Source organism: Hippocampus guttulatus, chromosome 7 (genome assembly GCF_054856545.1).
Source record: "Hippocampus guttulatus isolate MCC_2025c chromosome 7, RoL_Hgut_1.0, whole genome shotgun sequence".
NCBI classification, from domain to species: Eukaryota; Metazoa; Chordata; class Actinopteri; order Syngnathiformes; family Syngnathidae; genus Hippocampus; species Hippocampus guttulatus.
In genome coordinates, this window is record NC_141267.1 from 18,236,795 (window position 1) to 18,256,381 (window position 19,587).

Here is a 19,587-nt window from a genome sequence, read left to right on the forward strand (position 1 = left end):
GCGCATGGATGTATAAGGCATGTGTGGGCGTGTCTGAGCTGCCGTGTTTTGGGAAGTGGCACAATGCATTGCATCATGTGTGTGTGTGTAAATCAGGCAGTCTCCAAAGTCCGGTTCGCTGGATGCTTTTATTATTTTTTGCAATAGCACAGCCGCACAGTCTAATAATAAAAAATAAAAATAAATCTCAGTTGGCATCAAAAGGTTTTGAGTTGACAATTTTGGGGGGGGGGGTTAAAAATGAGTATAATGAAAAGTTTTTTAAAAGTTGGAAATAAGTTGGAATGTTTAGCAACTTAAGCTAGCTATTCTCTGTTTTTTTGTGCTCAGGCCAAAATGCTAAGCTAAAAAAAACGTATTGCTTTGGTGCCATCTTGTGGGCTCTAGGTGTCAAGTGACTAAGTTGAAGTGAGTTGAGGAGAAGGATGTTGCGCTTTTCAGACATCCTGTGATATCTTAATGCCAAGCAACTATGTTGAAGTGAATTGAGGAGCTTCGTGTAGTGCTTTGGCACCATCTTGTGTTAATTATAGGCCATATAAACCATTTTAGGTGGCACATGCTTGGGGATTTTCGCTCTTCCATTTCCAAGGGAAAACTGTGACCAACGTTTTGCTTTTTCATGGATGACACCAAGTTGATATTTTGATAATGTATGATTTATGTTGAGCTGCATATGTTGAATTACAGCTGGTGCATGTTTCAGACACAGAAGCTTTCCAATTTCTTTATGTGGGCCGAAGTGGAAGACATTTGGGGCATCCCTGGCGTTGACGACTCATTCATGCATGCATCGAGTGTCTCAACGCTCCGTCTCTTGTTGATACCTGGAGCCGATGTTTTCAAAAGTCCACTCACTTTCGCTCCTTCGGTGAATGTGTACGTGTGTGTTTAGTCCGCCTTAACTGAACTGGGCTGGGCCACCTCGCCACAGGCAGTTCCGCCTGTGTGAATTTTTGGCGGGCTGGGAATTAGTTTCACATTTTTCTTTTTTTTTGGGCATCTCATCCCGAGCTTTGCTAAGAAGCTTACAAACACCCGAGCACATTTTTGTGTGCGTGTGCATGTGTGCGTCTGTGTGTGTTTGGCCTTGCCCATCCTGCGGCACATGCTGCGATTTGGATGGCTATTGTATCGGCGGGTCTGTAAGCGAACAAATACAGTCGAACATCTTCTCAATGTACCCCGTTTACGTTTTCACATTTCAAAGTCCCGATTTCACGTATTTCTTTTTTCCATTGGCCGATTTTACTTACAACGCACACCTTTATCCATAAACTTCATTATAACGACCAGATTTTTCAAACAAAATCGTAAAGAGGCCTTTTTTTTTTTTTTTACAACAAACCGTGGGAAGCTATCTGCTGCCGCCGCGACATTCATTATGAACAAAATGTACGGCGTGAAATCCCCCTACGTTGCTGAGCAACATTTTATATATATATATATATATATACACACACACACCATCCATCCATTTTCCGAACCGCTTGATCCTCACTAGGGTCGCGGTGGGTGCTGGAGCCTATCCCAGCCATCTCCGGGCAGTAGGCGGGGGACACCCTGAATCAGTTGCCAGCCAATCGCAGGGCACACAGAGACGAACAACCATCCACGCCCACACTCACACCTAGGGACAATTTAGAGCGTCCAATCAGCCTGACATGCACGTTTTTGGAATGTGGGAGGAAACCGGAGCACCCGGAGAAAACCCACGCAGGCCCGGGGAGAACATGCAAACTCCACACAGGGAGGCCGGAGCTGGAATCGAACCCGGTACCTCTGCACTGTGAAGCCGACGTGCTAACCACTGGACTACCGGGCCGCCCTATATATATATACATTATATTTAAAATGTGTTTTCGCTTTTCAGTTTGTCAAAGGCAGTAATCACAGTTAAATGGATCACAGGCACGACCAAATGCTGTGTTGTGATTGGATGCTAATCAGGTTGCGTTTTTATGGCTACAATTAGGCCCCAAAGAGGGTTCTGATTATGGCAGGAGGTCGGACTTTGATTGCTTGAGTAGGTTGAATCAATGCTTAATTCTTGGCTAAATTGAACCAAAATCATGTACATGCCATTACAATCATCCACCCCCACCCTTACTAATCCAGTTAAAATGTCAAAAATAACGATCTGTTAGGACTCTGCTCGTCTCTTCCTGTTTGGTGAGATTTTTTTGGAATAATTTTTAGTTGTCATCTTGATCTCATGATGTCAAAATGTGAACAACCGGAAATGCATCAGTCCATTCGTGGATCCAACACCTGTTGTAAAATTTGCAGTTCAGCTACTTGTTCGTAAAGAAGTTGTGCAACCAGGACTGAAAGTACAGTAGGACAATAGTTTCGAGAAGTTCAACTGTCAAGGTTGTAGTACATTTTAGACTGATGCTGAAATTCACCCAAAAGTGCCATATCCTGAATTGAACTTGATGTGAGTGGGGTATTTAAAAAAAATGAAGAGAAGAAAAGTGGATTTACTCGCTAATGTTTGGCGTTCGTAGAAGGGCATCTACTCATCATTGTTCTGCCTGTCAGTATATGTTACCGACATCGGCAGGTATACACAGACACATTACTTATTGGAAATAAATAATTCTTTTTGGAACTAGTGAGATTAAATGGGATAATTTCTCGCAGCAACACTGCTTGAGAATCATTTCCCGAACGTGAGCAAGTAAGTCGCAATAAACGACAAAGAACTCCCACTGCGCTTAACAATGTCGAAATGCGTTCTGGCTCATCGCCCGCTGCTAGTAAGATGCTTTTAACGTTTTCTTTTTTTTGTGTGTGTGTGTGCGGGATTGATTACTTGCAGCACCGCTTTGGAGTGGATTTCGCCTTCATTTCATCGGCAGGATGGAATTTTCGAAAAAGATGATAACGCCCTCCCAAACGTGACCGCACCCCCCCCCCCCTCCCCCGTTGCGCAAAGCAAACGCTTTTGTTATTTACTGTGTCACCATCTTAAACGGCCGGCGATCGATAAAATATACACGCGAGCGAGGCCATTCCAATCTACTGAGCCCTTGACCCCCGCACCAAGTGTTAGTGTTGAATCAACACATGCCCTCGCTGAGTCCACACCGAGTAGTCGCTTTTACCGCAGATTATTATCTTTTGGGGGGGAGAAGCATGTCCATAATCTCTCTGTGTCGTGTTCGCATCGGCTCAAAAGGTGTTTGAGCCTCAGCGGTGGCCAGTATGTGTGTGTTGAATGTGTTTGTGGTTGTGATCAGTCACTCAGCGGGGGATCGGCAAGATGGCATTAATTATAGAGGCTGCATTAATTACTAGAGGGAACACGTACACAGGTAATTAGACTTTCCCCCACCGGAGATGGCTAATTGATAAGCAGTGGCCAGAATGTACGAGGACAAATGAACAGACCAAGAGAGGCGACATGGTAGAGCTCCGACTGGCACCGAAAAGTCATATTCTGTAGCTTTTAGCTGTCTGCCCATTTATTTCGTGAATAGCCATGTATACGATACAGCGTTTACCTGTATCTTCAGCATCGTAGCAGCAACTAGCTGTCTGTCAATCTGGCTGGGACATGTAGCATTTTGCTAGTCTGTCAGGTTTATTGATCGTCTGGAACAATTTAGAAGAAAAAAAAACATCTAAGGGGACTTTGACAGTAGCTGTCTGTGGCAAGGATAGCCAGTTAGCTAGTTACAGCTTATCGATGCGGAAATAGCATTTAGCTAGCTATTTTTTTTCCCAGCTCGTAGCGTTTAGTGAGTTAGCATTTAACTATCCATTCAGCCATGTAGCATTTAGCTATCTATCTACAGTGTAACTATAGTATGGGCACATTCAGAAATGTACTCTGACGCCCGTGGGTGTACGTGGAGAAGCAGTGCGCCCCGCTCGCATTGATTTCTGAACGCAGCCAGCACTAGCGCTCCATGTCCCCAGTCGGGGCGCTCGATTTTTGGTGGACTCTGAAGAACCAAACAAATTTGTCAAAACAATCACAAATTTGAGCAACGCTATTTGAGTTTCCAAATGGTCAAAGAAACCCAGTGAGCGTGTTTCCAAACGCGCCGCGCCCTGTATAGTTTTTCCAGTATTGCTGTCAACCTAGATTATACTGCATGTAGCTACCTCTTCAACATATATCCTGTTTATTTAGTCTGACAGCTATGCTCTCTACATCCCCGGACAAAACAAAATCAAATAAATGTAAGCTGTTTCAGAAACGATACATTGAAAATGATGCCACATTTTGGTGAACCGGTGATATAAAAAACACCATTAGGCGTCTGCTAATTCACGGGTAGTTTGTTGTTTACTACAGCTGGCTTTTTTATGGCCATAACAAAACAATAACAATTCGCCGCTTTATGAATTCAATGTGTTTAAAAGAGAGCGATGAAGATGCATCGGTCTGTCTTTCTCAATCACATTGAGACTCTTGAGGAGGATTTACAGAAACACAAAAGGGAGCTCGGCGCTGTCGTTTAGATGTAAGGTGGGGGATGATCTTTAAACCTCTTTAAATCTCCTGCCGTGTGTATCGAATGTATGTGTGTGCGTAGAGCACCTGGCGAGAGCAACACCCGCCCTTCTAAATCAGCCGCACCCCCCCCCCCCCCCCCCCCCCCCGCCTCAGTGTGAAACTCTGCTAATGTCGTTTTGCGTATGCCGGGCCATTTTCATCCCACCCGCCTAACGTTGAGGTCGTTGATTGCAGAACGGACATCAAAGCACCCACCAACATCAACATCATCATCATCAACATCATCATCATCTTCATTATCATTCGCAAACCCCCCAGGCGGGACTAAGTGAGCATCGGGAGCAGCATCAGCAGGCGGATCTCATAGACTTAGACCTTGAGACGGTTTCTCAGGTAAGGGCGATTCGCATGAACTTTTGCGAGAACCACCTCCTGTCATCTTGACCACGCCGCACTTTTGTTTTTGTTTTTTTGTTTTTTTGTTTTTTGGCGAGCAGTCGGGAGCCGCCGCCCCCGACTCCTGACCCCATTTTGCTTATGAATAAAACATGTAACCTTGATGTTGTCATAGCGACCAAGAGTCAGAATGGACACCTGCATGCGGACGTGTTTGAAAAGACAAAGGGGGCCGAAGCTTAGCACAAAAGTCCCGAAAGGTCTACGATTTGCGAAATTGTGCTCACGGGGACCAAAATGAGCAAATGGCAGAAACTAGTACAACCTTTTTTTTTTTTTTTCTATCCCTTTCATTGCCAGTGAGACAGTAGGTGAGAAAGTCTGTGCTGACATTCTGAAAGCGTATGAGGAAGCGGTTTATTTGCTGCCTTCTATCACACGTGGCCGTGCACATGCAGCGTTTTACGTGGCCATCATCAATATCCGCATCCCATTGTCTTGCTGAGCGATCGCCATCTCCTCCGCACTTAGAATAGCCCATTACTCAGCCTCCCGACCCTTCCTCTTCTCTTCCTAAATCACCATCCAGTCCCCATAAATGTAAAACACCATGCACACGATTCCATTTTCTGATAGGCGTAATAAATACATACTGTAATATATATACACTGTATGTGTGTGTGTGCGTGTATAAATTTTTTTAGCCTAAGCCTTTTGGTTTATGCGCAAAGATATTCTAAGAATATTCATTATCTCAGAAACGATCGAGATCCATAATTAATGCAAATCTCGGACCGTGTATTCAAGGCTCCTAAATTCCTTTCCAAGTAAAAATAGTTTCCCTTCGCTCCGCGCTGGCCTTAAGATATTATTAATTCACGGAACGGGATGGGGGGTGGGGGGGGGGGCAAATTACCGAAGAGCAGAAATACAGAATAGATTCGGATCAAATAGAAAGGCTTGCCCGTCTTTGATAGCGAGACGCTCTGAGGCGCGCCGCTGATCCTCCTTAATGGGAGGACATTAATGACTTGCCCGCAGGGATTTCGGCACGATACGGCTGCTGCGGCTTTGTTTTGGCGGTTGGTGGCAGTGGTGCGAAGTCACGGTACCTAGACTTTAAGGTGCGACCCCCCCCCCCCCCCGCCCCTCAGTATCTGTACTATGTTGTGTGCAGACTTTTTTGTCGTTGTTCAAAAAAATGATTGCTTTTACTTTTGTTCTTCAATCCATCCCCTTCGTATTTCTACTTCGAATGTGAGTACTTTTGTCACCGTTGGCTGGTGGACACGGTAGGTATGTCATCGTAATCATTTCATCTCATCCCCCTCCCTCCCCATCTTTGCACATCTTCCTCCGCGCTGCCCTCGGCAGTCGTCAAGGTAAGTGACGTCAGCTCCTTTGATGTTCCGCATGCGCCGTTTTGAGTCGTGCACGTCGTACACAACGGGACGACCGACGCCGCCGTGACGAAGTTAACGATTGTATCCTGACTTCCGGTGTGTGTCCTTCATGTGATTCTCAGAATATCAACCAATTAGAGCTTTTCGGGGACATGTCCACACCCCCTGACATCACCTCGCCGTCGGTGAGACGCCGCCTCGCGTGCCCAATATGAGATTCGGATTCTTCTGAAACGTTTTGTTCTCGTCTCACCACGGCAGACCCCTGCCTCACCTGCAAACTCCCTGGACCCGTCGCAGGGCCCGCAGCCTCCCGCTGAGCTCTATGCCCCCTACAACCCTGCGTCTGTGCCCTCAGGTATGAAAAACACGGGACTTTCATCTGAATTCACACGAGTGGTATATTCCTTCCGTACGCCGTGCACATCCCGAAGTTCTTTTTTTTTTTGTTTTGTTTTGTTGTTGTCAAAGATAGCCGATTGGCAGAGGTGAGAAGGGAAGTAAAAGAACAGGATGTGATTAATAGAGAGGGATGGAATAGAAATGAAATGTTGATGAGGAGAGGAGGTGGCGTCGGCTGTGTGTGCGGAATATAAAATGCATCATTAGCTGCGCTGACTCAGACGCTGTTGAATTACCTGCGGGCCGAGAAGAAAGATGGCCGCGACCCCTGGTTCGCTGGTCGCGGTGCTTGTGCGCGAATGAGCCGTGAGCAGACACTCTCGGCACTTCGCAGTTCCCCTCCTGGCGCACGCCCGGCGAGGTCGAACGTCGGCGGCGCAAGGCAGCGAAAAGACGAGCAAGTGTGTCGTTAGATGAAGATTTTGCTGATGAATTTGAGCCGTTTTAATGAGTGTGATTCGATGAAACGACGCCGCCTCATTCCCGAGGTAATTATGCTAGTTCACCGTGACCGTGAAGAGATGCTACATTAGCTACAGGCGCAAGTAGGGCAGCGCTCTCTGGTGATGCATGGATTATTATCGACGTGTGTGTGTGTGTGTGTGTGTGTGTGTGAGATGTTTGTGTGCTCAAGAAAAGATGCGGATGTTTTAAGTGCACCCCCATCTGCTTCAGAGTGGTGCTGCATGGGGCGGCATGCTCTGTAACACCCACCCAAAAGTATCCCGTTCAATGTCGCGGGTGTCCCATGCCAGCTGTTTTGGGGCAAAAGGTGGTGTACGATGAAAATCTGCGATCAAAAGATGCTTTGTAATTGCCTACATCGCGGGTGTCAAACAAATTTTTCACCAAAACACTTTTTTTTTAAAATTAGACAAGGCCTTGGCCTATCGAATTGAAGCTCCTTCCATTCACTTCAACATAGTTCCTTGGCACCAAAATGTAACCAAAGCTTTTTAATACACGGGGATTTGCTCTAATTAATAGAAGCTCCTCCCCCTCATTTCAACATAGTTCCTTGGCCACTAGATGGTGCCAAAGCATTACTTTTCTTTTAGGTGAGGATTCAGTAGGGCATCTCAAAAAGAGTACAGCCAGTAAGGAAGGATAGGTTTTTAGAAAAAATGAATCGGTGAAGTCATAAATCGCAAACAAGGTTTGATTGTGCACCGTGAATATTGGTGTTCGCCGTCGGTGACCCTCCCCAAAACACTCCCCATCTCTATCTGTCTTGTTCCAGGTTATGTGACAATGGGGGCGGTTCCCTCCGGACACTGGTCCCAGCAGGCCTTCACCGCCCAGACGCCGCTGGCCTTCGGGGTCCAGTCCCCTCTGGGCCCAGTGGCGCAGGTGCTGCCTGGCGGCCAGCCTCTCATCTGGGGGCAAGCCAACATCTTCCCCGCCACCCAGCAGCAGTGGGCGGCCATGGCGGCCGGAGCCTTCCCCCCCGCAGCCTACCTCCCTGCCCAGCCCGTGGGCACGCTGCCCGCAGCCATGTTCCAAGCGATCACCCCCGTCCCCGCCGCGACGCCGGCCGGCGAAACACATTCAGGTGCAGGCGCCGCGGCTCCCTCCGCATCGTCGAGTCCGCAACATGAGGAGCGGGCGAAGAAGATGAGCAAAGAGATGTTCAAGGTATGAGCTGGAGGAAATTTGTGTCGTACAGCGGTACCTCGACATACAAAATGAATTTACAACATAGTCGTCTTATTTATTTCAGGACTTTCAGCTGGCCAAGCCGCCGGCGATGCCGTCAAAGAAGGGCGAGCAGCAGCCCGGCTTAGCGGGCACCTCAGAGGCATTCAGCACTTACTTCAGCCGCGTCGGCACCGCCCAGGATACAGACGACTGCGACGACTTCGACATCTCCCAGATGAACCTGACGCCGGTCACCTCCACGACACCTTCCACCAACTCCCGTGAGTCTACAAAAAAAATAAATAAATACCCTCGAGTACAGCAAATGTTTGATACTTTGACAAGTAATATTTTTACAAGGTGACTTTTACTTCTGCTAAAGTTATTTTCTGCTATGATACTCGACCGAAGTATCACTTTCAGGTACGTTATTCAGGGGTGCCACCGGCCTTCTGGATAATCCTTCTATGACCTTTCTTTTTTTTTTTTTTTGCTTGCAGCTCCCACACCGGCCCCCCACCAGAGCTCACCCTCTAAATCGTCCGCCTCGCATGTCAGCGACCCCCCGACGGACGCCACCGACCCGCCCACGGATGACTCGTTTGGGGAAGCGGACGGCAGCCCGAGCCGCAGCGGGGAGGAAGATGCTGTAAGTTTGGCGACCAAATTTGCCACGGAAATGTCTGAGTTTTAGCCACTCTATGCTAAAAAGGCGCTAACTTAAAAAAAATGTGTTTCATGTGAAGCCAAATTGCTGTGGGCTATGATTCATAACTGCTGATAGAAAGCAAATGTCACCAACCTACACAAACGAGAGTTAATAGAAATACGTAGATGCTGATTTATGTTCTAATTTTTGGTTGTAGTTACAGAACCTTTGGAGATATATTGAACCCTCGCATACAGTATTTGGTTCAACAATCGCAATTTCCTCTACTTGCAGATTTTTGGGGGGGGGGACCGATCCGTGGTTATTCGACCAAAAAATAAATGACTTTGCCACCATCTTGTGAAATGCTGGTGCCAAGGATCAACGTTGAATTGAGGAATTTCCTTGAGACAAAAATAGTGCTTTAGCATCTATAGGCAATATTACACCTTTTTGGTGGTTGTCAATTACTCAAGGATATTCGCGGTCCCCCTGCAAACGTTGTACATGCGTTCCCTTGAACAATGAGCTGGGATGTGTTTCAGAGTCATGCAATCGGCGAACCTCCGTGATCTGCAGCGACCATAGAAAATGTTTATTTTCGTGCTTTTCTCTCCGCTCTGTGGCAATGACTATTAGCATATAATCCATAAATACATGCTCCATTACTTACTCTACCATTACTTCTTAGCTTTGCCTCTTCTTCATGTTGTTAACTTAGACCCGGAAGACCTCAGTGCTGCCCCGGCATGTTGTGGCACAATGTGGTACTACGTGAAAGTCTAATTTGTGACTGCTGTAAAACTTTGCAGTGTCGCAGGGGGGTTCCCTGTGTTGTATAATAGTCTTAATTCCTGAAATCATTTAAATATGTCAATGAAAAATTCATATGAATTGACTGATTATAAATCGTCCTCCCGAGTTTCTGCAAGAGCACGTTTGTTTTTGCACGTCCACGTTAGCTTGATCCTCTCAGAGAATTACTAGAAGAGAGAGTTAGCAAGCGCTCATTAGCAGCCATCATCAAAACATTCAAGTCATTCTCGACTAAAACGCAGCTCAAACGAAAGCAGAGATGGCTGGGCTGCAAAGCAGCTCCCTTCTCACTCTAGCGCAGAGTTACTGACCTTCTCCGGTGCTTTCTCCTCACTTTTTCCAAGTCCTCCTTCCTCCACCCGCAGCCGCTCACTTTCCAGGCGTGAAACATTCTTTTTTTTATGCCTCCAATCCAGCCATTTTAGGAGAGAAAAAAAAATAAAAGACAGAGGGCAAGAGAATGAGACTTTTTTTTTTTTTAACACCGCTGCAAATGTCACCGGGCCTGCTTGAATAACACTCAGAAGCTTCACAAAATAAAAGTGTACAACAGCGGCAGTGTGATGAAAAGGTCGCAAAAATCAAAGCAAGCGTGATTGAGTGAAGGCAGAAGAGAAGGGGGGGGAACACAGCTTGTGCTTTTTGTGAAAAGCGGCGGGTCCTTGGAGGGAACGTGTGTGCGTGTTTGTTTTTTGTTTGCGCCACCTCCCGTCGACACTTTTTAATGATGCTGCACAACAAGATGCAGTTGCCACTCGGCGTTCTTCCAAGGATGTTCCTATTTTGTGAGAAAGCATGTATGTTCTTATTCAAATCAAATTTCATGCAATTTCTTTGCGAATTTTGTAGAATTTGGTTTCGTAGTGTTCCCCGGCGTCTGGATAGTCTTTGTCGCTCTTAACTTGCTCGCCTGTTCCGTTTCGTTTCCGCTCGACTTCCTCGTCTCTTTGCTGTTAACAAGCTGCTGTCTGTTTCCTTCTGCCCGCTTCCTTTCTTAATTCTTGGCAATCTTCCTCTTCCTCTTCCTCTTCCTCCTCGGCGGTGCACTTGTAGGCTTGTGGTTCTGGGTCGCCCTGCCCCAGTGAGCCAAAAGGGCCCAGCCCAGACCAGGCCAGTCCGGAGGCTGGGAGCTAGATAGCAGCAGGGCGCGGTAGGTATCAACAACCAAAACCACCACCGCCTTCTCCTCTTCATCCATTTACTGTCTGTCCTTTTTTTTTTTTTTTTTTAATGACAGTCTTATCTCATTTTTAATCTTATTTGAACCATATTCCAAAATTGTATCCAGGCCTTGCATGTGTCCATCGGCCACACATGATCATGTGACCACAGTGGGCTCGCCGTGTCAGCTTTTCGGGGACAAAGCGGGTCCCCCCGCGAGAGCAAGAATCGCACGGTGACAGCAAGAACGATGCTCGACAAGCAACGACAGCCTGTTGCGTATGTCAAGTTTAGACCACGCGCAATCATAGTTGTGGACATGACAGCCACATGAAGGCAACGTGAACGAGGATGGCAGGCCAAAGAGTTTCAAACAAGGTTGAGGAGTTCAGAGTAAGGTTTCAAGCCTGGGATAAGGTTTCATGGCATGCCTTCAACCCTGGGTTCAAGTTTCAGGTTATCAACACTGTGTTAGGGTCGTCAGTCAAGTTCGAGTTTCGGGGTTGGTTTTCAAGCCAAGGGTTAGGGTTTTAAATGAGGGTTTCCAGACATGGTTTTAGGGTTTCAAACAGTGATGAGAGTTTCAAAGTAGGGTATCAAGCCAGGGTTAGGTCTCAAGTAAGAGTGTTAACCCTGGGTTAGGGTTTTTAAGTTAGGGTTACAGCCCTGGGTTAGGGTTTCCAATTTAGGGTTCCAAGGCTTAAGGTTTCGAGCCAGAGTTTGAGGTTTCATAGCAAGCTTTCAAACTATAGTATGGTTTTAAATAACTGTTTCAGTCCGAGGTTAAGGTTTTCAGAATTAGGTTTAGTCTTCAAGGTAGGGTTTCAACCCTTGGTTAGGGTTTGAAATTAGGGTTTTAAGTCCGGATCAGGTTTCAGAAGAGGGATTCGAGCCATGGTAAGGGTTTTAAGTTACGGGTTCAACCCTGGGTTCAGATTTGAAACTAGGGTTTCAAATTAGGTTTTAAAACTATGGTAAAGTGTTTACCGTAGGGTGTTACGCCTACGTTGGCTTATAGTTTCCAAGTTTTGTTTTTCAAATAATTTCAAGCAGGCTTTACATTTCCAATTTGAGTTTCAAGACTTGTTTAGGTTTCCCACAAGGCTAAAGCCAGGCTCAGGGTTTCATGTTAGACTTGCAACCCTTAGTTTGTTTTTTAAAGCCTGGCTTAGGGTTTTCAAATTCACAATTTTAGTTATAAAAGTTGGATTTCAAGACGCAATTATGGTTTCAGTGTCAGTGAGTATTTCAAGTTAAGGTTTTTACTGCTGAGTTCGTTTCAAAGCAGGGTTTCCAGCCAGGGAAAATGTTTCGAATTAGTGTTACAAGTCCGTGTTAGGGTTTCAAGGCCTAGTCTGAAACCTCACCCTGATTCTTCCAGACTGCTGGCAACGGACGCTTTTGTTTTTTATCAGCTAATTCCGGGCTGCCAAGATTAATGACCGCCTCTGCGTAATTGCCATTAATTACAAACCCAAGAAGCCTCCCCCCTGATCCTGTCTCCACTCGGAAGAAGAGTGGGTGCCGCTCCCCCCCCCACCCCCTTCCTCCCTCCTGCCGGTCCTCTCATCTTCAGAAAGTCTGGAAGCTGAAGGGCAGCAGGTGGAGAATAACGGGCAGGGGAGGGGGGAAGGGAGCCCCAAGTGTAGGGCGGGGGGAGGAGTCTCGGCGAGGGGGGGCCAACTAAGTGCTGAATCTGGCGGGAGATGGACTGTTTTGGCCAGAAGTTCCGAGCTGTTCTTGTGGAGGAGGCGGGCAGCGTTGCCAATGATGTTACTCCCATATGGTGTTTACTTGCTCAATCGCATCGACTTGACACACCTCCCCCTAACACACACACACACACACACACACACACACCTTCTTATTAGGCCCATTTATCCTCGGGACAAGCACACCTGTGATTGATACCGTGACCAACTGGGCTCATATTGCAGCCAAAACGTGTGTTGGTGTGTGTACTGCAGCTGAATAATGAATCCAGTTCAAGTCGACATTGCTACGTAGTAGAAGGAAATGTTCAATTGCAAAGGCGGCAATTTGGCAATAAGGGGGGCGGGGGGGGGGCATCTCGGTCCATCAGCAGGCTTTATTTTTTATTTGTATATATGCAGTGTAAACCAATTTGAGTCAGATAATCGGTTTTGACCAAACCCAAGAGTAACATTTTAAAATGTTTCAAGATATGCATCCAATCGTCTTTTACGAGTGATGGACAGCAGGTATAAAACGGAATAAAGCAGTTTGATGCTGTTGATGATATGATGCTTCTTTCAGTTGAAATAACTTGAATAGTTGTGGCTTTGGAGCGCTTTCTTTTTTTTTTTTTAACATGCCCTTATTAAACATTTCAAAAACGACAGCCGTACCATTTTGAATGGAATCAAATCGCAATGTCACCGAATCCAACCAAAACAAATCATTCCACTTGAAAATGTGGAGTGCAAACATGATTAATTTCTTGCTTGTGTTTATCAAAAAAATCCGCGCAAAGAGGACCTTCAAAAATATTTGCATATTCGATCGCAATCGCTTATAAAGCAATTTGGGTCAACGTTTCAGACATTTCTTTTATGTGCGTTTACATTAGTTGATTCCACAATCCAATTCAATGTGGCCCACACCAAAAGGGTTTTAGGAAAAATATAGAAAGCTAGCATGCTATTTTATTTATTTTAAAATTGTATATACATTTTAACTCCTGTTGAATTTGGGGGTGTCTGCGCTGAAAAAGTCACCTATTTCATGTAGTGTTTTTTTGGTTTGGTTTTTTTTTCCCTCCAATGTGTTAGGTGGGGGTGCGTCCGGAGAGAAAGCGAGTAAAACGACCCGCCGTCACGGTTCACCAAGCAATCTCATTTCGCCGTTCTTGTCCAGGCCCCGATGCCTCCGACCCACCCCGCCCCCATCTAGAACAACAGACACGAGAACATTTTATTCGGATCATGGTTCCAAGGCCTCCCCCTGCCCTCTTGGATTTGGAGCACGGACTTCGGGTGAAAGCGCTTTTATGCTATGGCAGCAAACGACTTCGATTCAGTTGTGTATAGTAGCTATAAAAATAATTAATTAGGGCATTAAACAAGGATTAGATTTTCACAGATGGAATTTTAATACTGGTTATGGTTTCAAATGAGGTGTTCGAGCCTAGTTTTTTGGTTTTAATTTTGTTTTTGTTTTGCAGCCAGTATTTTGGTTTTCAAGTGAAATCTCATGCCAGGTTTAGGGTTTCAAGCTTGCATTAGGGTTTCAAAGTGGGGTTTCAAGCCATGGTGAGAGCTTCGAATTATGGTTTCAAGCCCAACATAGTGTTTCAAAGTCGTTTTTTCCAAGTGGGGTTCCATGCCTTTGTTAGGGCTTTAAATGGTTTAAAGCAGGGGTGTCCAAAGGCGGTCCTCAAGGGCTGCAGTCCTGCCCGTTTTCCATTTGTCCCTGCTGCAACACAGCCGATTCAAATGAGGAGGATCGTTCTCGCGCTTCTTCAGAGCTTGCTGAGGAGCGGCTCTTTGGAATCAAGTGTGTTCCATCGGGGAGCGTTGGAAATAAGTCAGGACAGTGGCCCGCGAGGACTGAGGCTGGACATGCCCGGTTGAAGGTTTCAAACAAGGGTCAGGAAGTCAAGACCGGGTTGTGATTTCAAAGTAGGGCTTTTAAACGGACGTTAATGTTTCACTCGGGTTGAGAAGCCTCAGTTCGTGTTTCAAGTGTCTGTGGTTTTAAACAGGTTAGGGATTCAAACAAGGGTTCTGTTATAAAGTAGGGTTTCAAACAAGGGTTATGAAGTCAGGTGGTCCCAAAATGTGGTTTCAACTCTGGTTTAGGGTTTTGAATTAAGGTTTCAAGCCTGGGTTCCTGTTTCATTGGGTAACGAGTTGGATTCATGGTCTCCAAATAGGGCTATCTGGATTCAAATAGGAATAAGGTTTCAAATATGAGTTATGGCTTCAAATTGGACTTCAATCCAGGGTTCGAGTTTGGCAATAAGGTTTAGAGCCAAAGTTGGTGTTCCAAACGAGGTTTGGGGTTTGAAATGATGGTTTTGAGGTCTACAGAATGTGTGTAGAAGGCCAATTGAAAATGAAATGTAGCAACGTTTCCCAAAATCATGATCTGTCTGTCACATTGTGCAGCAACATGGACCGAATTAACCAGAACCGGATGGCTACACCGACAGCCAAAAGCACAGCAAATAAATAAATATTCAGTAATTAGCTCATTTGAATGAGCCAAGGGGCCAGGGAAAACATTCTTAACGCCATGACCAGTGGTCCAGAATGTGAAATACATTGGCTCGGAAAAGCACTGTCCCGGTCTGTTCCCAGCTCAGAACCAAATCAACAGTGGCCTTCTGCTTTCTTCTTCCAATTATAGGTCTAGTCCAAATGCTCCAGCCACTAGCCAACACTGAGGTATAGTGCTCCCTCTAGTGGTAGACACTATAATCACTGAATTGAATGTTGCTGAAACGTGTTTGAATGTGGTTTAGGGTTTCAAACTGGGATTAGCTATGCAAACTATAGTTTCAAGCCCGAATTACGGATATAAATTGGTGGTTTCACCTCTGGTATACTGTTTCAAACCCTAAATTAGGATTTCAAGGGTTTCAAATCAGCTATTCAAACCCTGGTTAGGATTGAAGTGTGGGGTTGGAAACTGAATCCGGGCTATATCGTTCCAAGGCATATTGTGACGAGCTGAACTGATATGGAACCGTTTGAAAATTTGCCACCTGTGCATGTGTCGCACACACAATATCCGTCAGGTCGCAATTCGTTGCGTGGGAAGCCAGTCTGGCTTTGCAGAGTGCGAGAAGTTCTCCATGATATAACAGGCCCCCTCTCCGAGCCGTCTTCACGGCAGCTGGAGTGGGCGACTGTAATTATGTGTAGAATAGCAAGCGACCGCGGTGAGCTCGAGGGGCAGACGCGATGAGTCACGATGGTGTTTCATGGCCGCGAGTGCAGGGAATCTATGTGACAGTATCGGAGTCAGACGTGGGGGACTCCAGTCACGTGACTCAAGTTGTTTGAGTTGAGTCAGACTCAAATGCCCATTTTAAGACTTAGCTGAATGTCGGGCTTGTTTAGAAAATACAATCCGAAGACAGTTTTTGTCCTGACCAAAAAGACGCATGATTGTGAATGTATTAGTACAGCTACTTAACACAAATACCACAGATGGGTGACTCCCAGTCATGTAACTTGACTCAGACTTGAGTCATCATTTTCAGGACTTGTGACCTATGAAAGACTTTTGGTCTTCGACATGGGATTTTTCTTTTTTTGGAAATCATTCACACCAATATGGCAAGCCAGTACAGTAAGTATTCTGTGATAAGCATTGTTGTGATTGTATGACTTCACTTGTGACTTACTTGATCCAAGCCGTAACTTGCTTGCAATTTAGTGGCAACTCAAGCTGATAAGCTTGAGAGCAGTAGAGGTGCACACATGGTCTACAGGGCGGAACCAGGACTGATTCGATGGAGTCCATGCAGGAGATTAATGTCCTAAGAGTACATTTATAAAGAACTGCAAGATCTCCACTTGCGGATGATGATGCCTGCGCCTCACTCAAATCCACCAAAATTGTGTAGCACCACCCGCTCCACAACTTAAATCTGTCTTTTAGCTGCACTAAAGATTAGTCTACTGCCAGTCATCTAATTGTCAGGTACGCTATGTAAAAGAAAACACCCACGCTCCAGACTACAACTGAACGCACGTTCTGCTGCCTTTGAAAATAGAGTCAGAAGGGTTAAGACTTGCTCAGACATCGGGTCCAAACAAGAAGGTTGCCCGTTTTAAAAGAGCTAATTAAGTTGGCCACCCGATTATTCGGTCAGGCACTTCTTAGTGTGCGGTCTTGATCACATATTAAAAATCATACCGGCCGAGTGACGAGCCGCTTTGAAGCTAGTGTGCTCCTGCCACCCAGTGGTCACTTAAGGAACAGAGCAAGCATTCCTTTTATTTTTTAATTAGTAGTTTGGGGTCTTATTACCTTTAAGTAAACTGAGTTTTATGACACGAATAGGGAAGATTCTCAAAAAACAAAAAACAAAATCATACATTGTCATTTGTGTGAACTGTTCACCCTGCATGAGCTGAATTGCATTTGTTTTCAATCGCAAGCATAAGATTTGAACCCGGAAGCTCTCAACTTGGAGAAATAGGTGCTCACCACCCAATCACTGTGCTGCTTAAGCTTTATAGAGAGATAGATATACGCCCCCAAAAATAAAGGAAACAATTAAACAGCACAACGTAACTCCCTTTTTTCCCCCCCTAGAAGAAGAAGGACCCACTGTATGCCCGCATCAACAAAGGGAAGAAATAAAGACACACGGGAACAGCAAGGCAGCCGGGACCAGCACTGAGAAAACTGAAGGAGGGAGAGCCCCCCCCCCCCCAATCCCCAACAATTGTTTGTGTGTGTGTGTGTGTGTGTGTGTGTGTGTGTGTGTGTGTGTGTGTGTGTGTGTGTGTGTGCGTGTGCGTGCGTGCGTGCGTGATCTTCCTGCCCCCTCTTTGCTCACTGACTCCAGGCAGGCCAGGTATCCACACGTCTGGACTTTTCCCACCCTCGCTTATTGCTCTCCTCGCTCCTTTCTTGGCTTCCTCCGCCATCTTTGCCGTCTGTGTAGACTGTCACAGAGGCCCGTCGTTGGTTTGACTCGGGTGCCGAAACAAACTGGGAGCAACTCACTCGCCAAACACACGCACACACATGTACACACACACACGTCAATACAGTTGGCCCAACCCTCCCGGCAGACTGATTTAAAAGGACCAGAACAATGTGGAAGGGCCACAGAGTTCATTCTCTATAGCTTTTTGTACAATACTAATGACAGGAGATTAAACAATGAAGAAAAGAGCCAATTGAAGAGAAATATAACATGATTTTTTTTCCTTTTTTTATAATTCAAAATTGAGCCGCAATGTGGGGTTCAGCTCCGTAGGGAGCTGTGTCGAGTGGCTTTAAAGGCATCTGGATCATGGGGTTTGCCATTTTGTAAATAAACATGACTCACCGTCTCCACCGTGTCACATCTCTGTGCCATCAAATAGGGAGGCTTGCAGTTATGCAAATGTTTGAACCCAAGCAATAGCCACGTGCGTTTCCCCGGGTGTAGTGCAACGCTCGGCCACCCTTTTCTTTTTAAAGCTCCGTCTTGCTCATCTCACCGCCCATGGAAGCCAAAAAGAATCTAAATTAAATAAATAAAGTTGTTGAAATACATACCATTTTGATAAATAACAGACACATATAATATTGCCATTAAATTGTATTATGAGGTAATATGAATGTTCTCCCCGTGCTTGCGTGGGTTTTCGCCGGGTACTCCGTTTTCCTCCCACTTTCCAAAAATGTGCACGATAGATTAATTGAACACTCTAAATTGTACCCAGGTGTGAGTGTGCACGCAAATCGTTGTTCATCTGTGTGTTCCTTGCAATGAATGATGCAAGATTAGCTGGACATGTCAATCATAATAGGACACATGAAAAAGTCAAGGACTCAAAAACCTAAAACTGAAGAAGTCGGCTATTTTCTTCAATAACACACCATAGAAACTGGAGAACAAAGTCAAATCAGCCCCCAAACGGAAGCGGCTATCCTAGACAGATGGATGACGTGAAAATTGTCAAGCTTTATAGCGTAAGCCATTAAATGTGTCTTTGATACCTCGCCATCGAAAAAGCCCGTGCAAGGGATCCGTTCATCACTGCTTGTGTGTGATTGGTTTTTATATTTACTTCCATGATTTAAGGCGAGGAAACATTCATTGGAAACCGATCCTAGATTAGCCGGCGTCCATCTTTCGAGGTTGCACTTTGTTCTACTTGCCCATGTGACTGCCTTCATCCAGCGACTCCCTGTTTCATGGCCACAGTCTTCTTCACGTCACTTGTTCGGGACCCTGATGACGATGATGATGATGATGATGATGATGATGATGCTGTTCTAAAGATGAAGCAAAGACTTACATAAGAAAAGGGAATGGGGACATTGCTAGATTTTACCTCAGCTAACAGTTTCTTAATGTAAATTGACATTATTTCTATCTTTACAAATAACTGACATCCTGCAGTCGGGGTTTTCAATCATTTTTTTCTTTTCTCTCTCGTTTTTCTTTTTTTTTTTTTTAGGTTTGTATTTGCTCTTAATTTCCATATATCAACCGTGTACTACTGTTCCAAATAAACACATCTCAATTATGTTCGCTGTTGGCTGTAATTTGTGCTTGAAGTACTCTTAAAATGATTTTTAGCACATGTAAACAGAGTGTCAAAAGATCAAAAAGTTGTGCTCGTGGTTATTAATGAAATACTTAATGAGGACAAGAGTTATAGAAAGTTGATGGCTTTTTTTTTCCAAAGTAATTCATTTCCTTGATATTTAATTTCTTTCCGGGACGCAAATCACTGGCACTATTTCTAGAGGATTCAGACTGACTTTTAGATGAATCCAGAGAGGTCTTTCCATCTACCTGTGGGGTATTTTTTTTGTTGTACTTAATATGTTTGTGTATAAAGTGATACAATTCATTCAGAAGATTAACAGGAGAGGAAAAAGGCAGAGATTTTATTTTTTAATTTTTATTTTATGGAAACAATAGCCAAATGTAGTGGCTTCATTTTGAT

General features: G+C 45.3%; 1 protein-coding gene across 13 annotated transcripts in view; it reads left to right on the forward strand.

Moving 5' to 3' along the window:
- The window catches only part of dab1a (DAB adaptor protein 1a), a 192,037-nt gene extending 172,876 nt beyond the window's left edge, over positions 1–19,161 (forward strand). For 7 of the 13 annotated variants that reach the window (XM_086116030.1, XM_086116029.1, XM_086116036.1 and 4 more), the window contains 8 exons: positions 4,706–4,864; positions 6,393–6,455; positions 6,532–6,628; positions 7,913–8,307; positions 8,393–8,591; positions 8,811–8,959; positions 10,829–10,925; positions 17,228–19,161. In XM_086116030.1, the coding sequence (XP_085972156.1) occupies positions 4,706–4,864; positions 6,393–6,455; positions 6,532–6,628; positions 7,913–8,307; positions 8,393–8,591; positions 8,811–8,959; positions 10,829–10,909 (1,143 nt within the window). In that variant the 3' untranslated portion in view covers positions 10,910–10,925; positions 17,228–19,161. The remainder of the gene's footprint in view (positions 1–4,705; positions 4,865–6,392; positions 6,456–6,531; positions 6,629–7,912; positions 8,308–8,392; positions 8,592–8,810; positions 8,960–10,828; positions 10,926–17,227) is intronic. The other 6 variants (XM_086116039.1, XM_086116040.1, XM_086116041.1 and 3 more) reach the window with 3 other exon arrangements.
- The last annotated feature ends 426 nt before the right edge of the window (positions 19,162–19,587 follow it).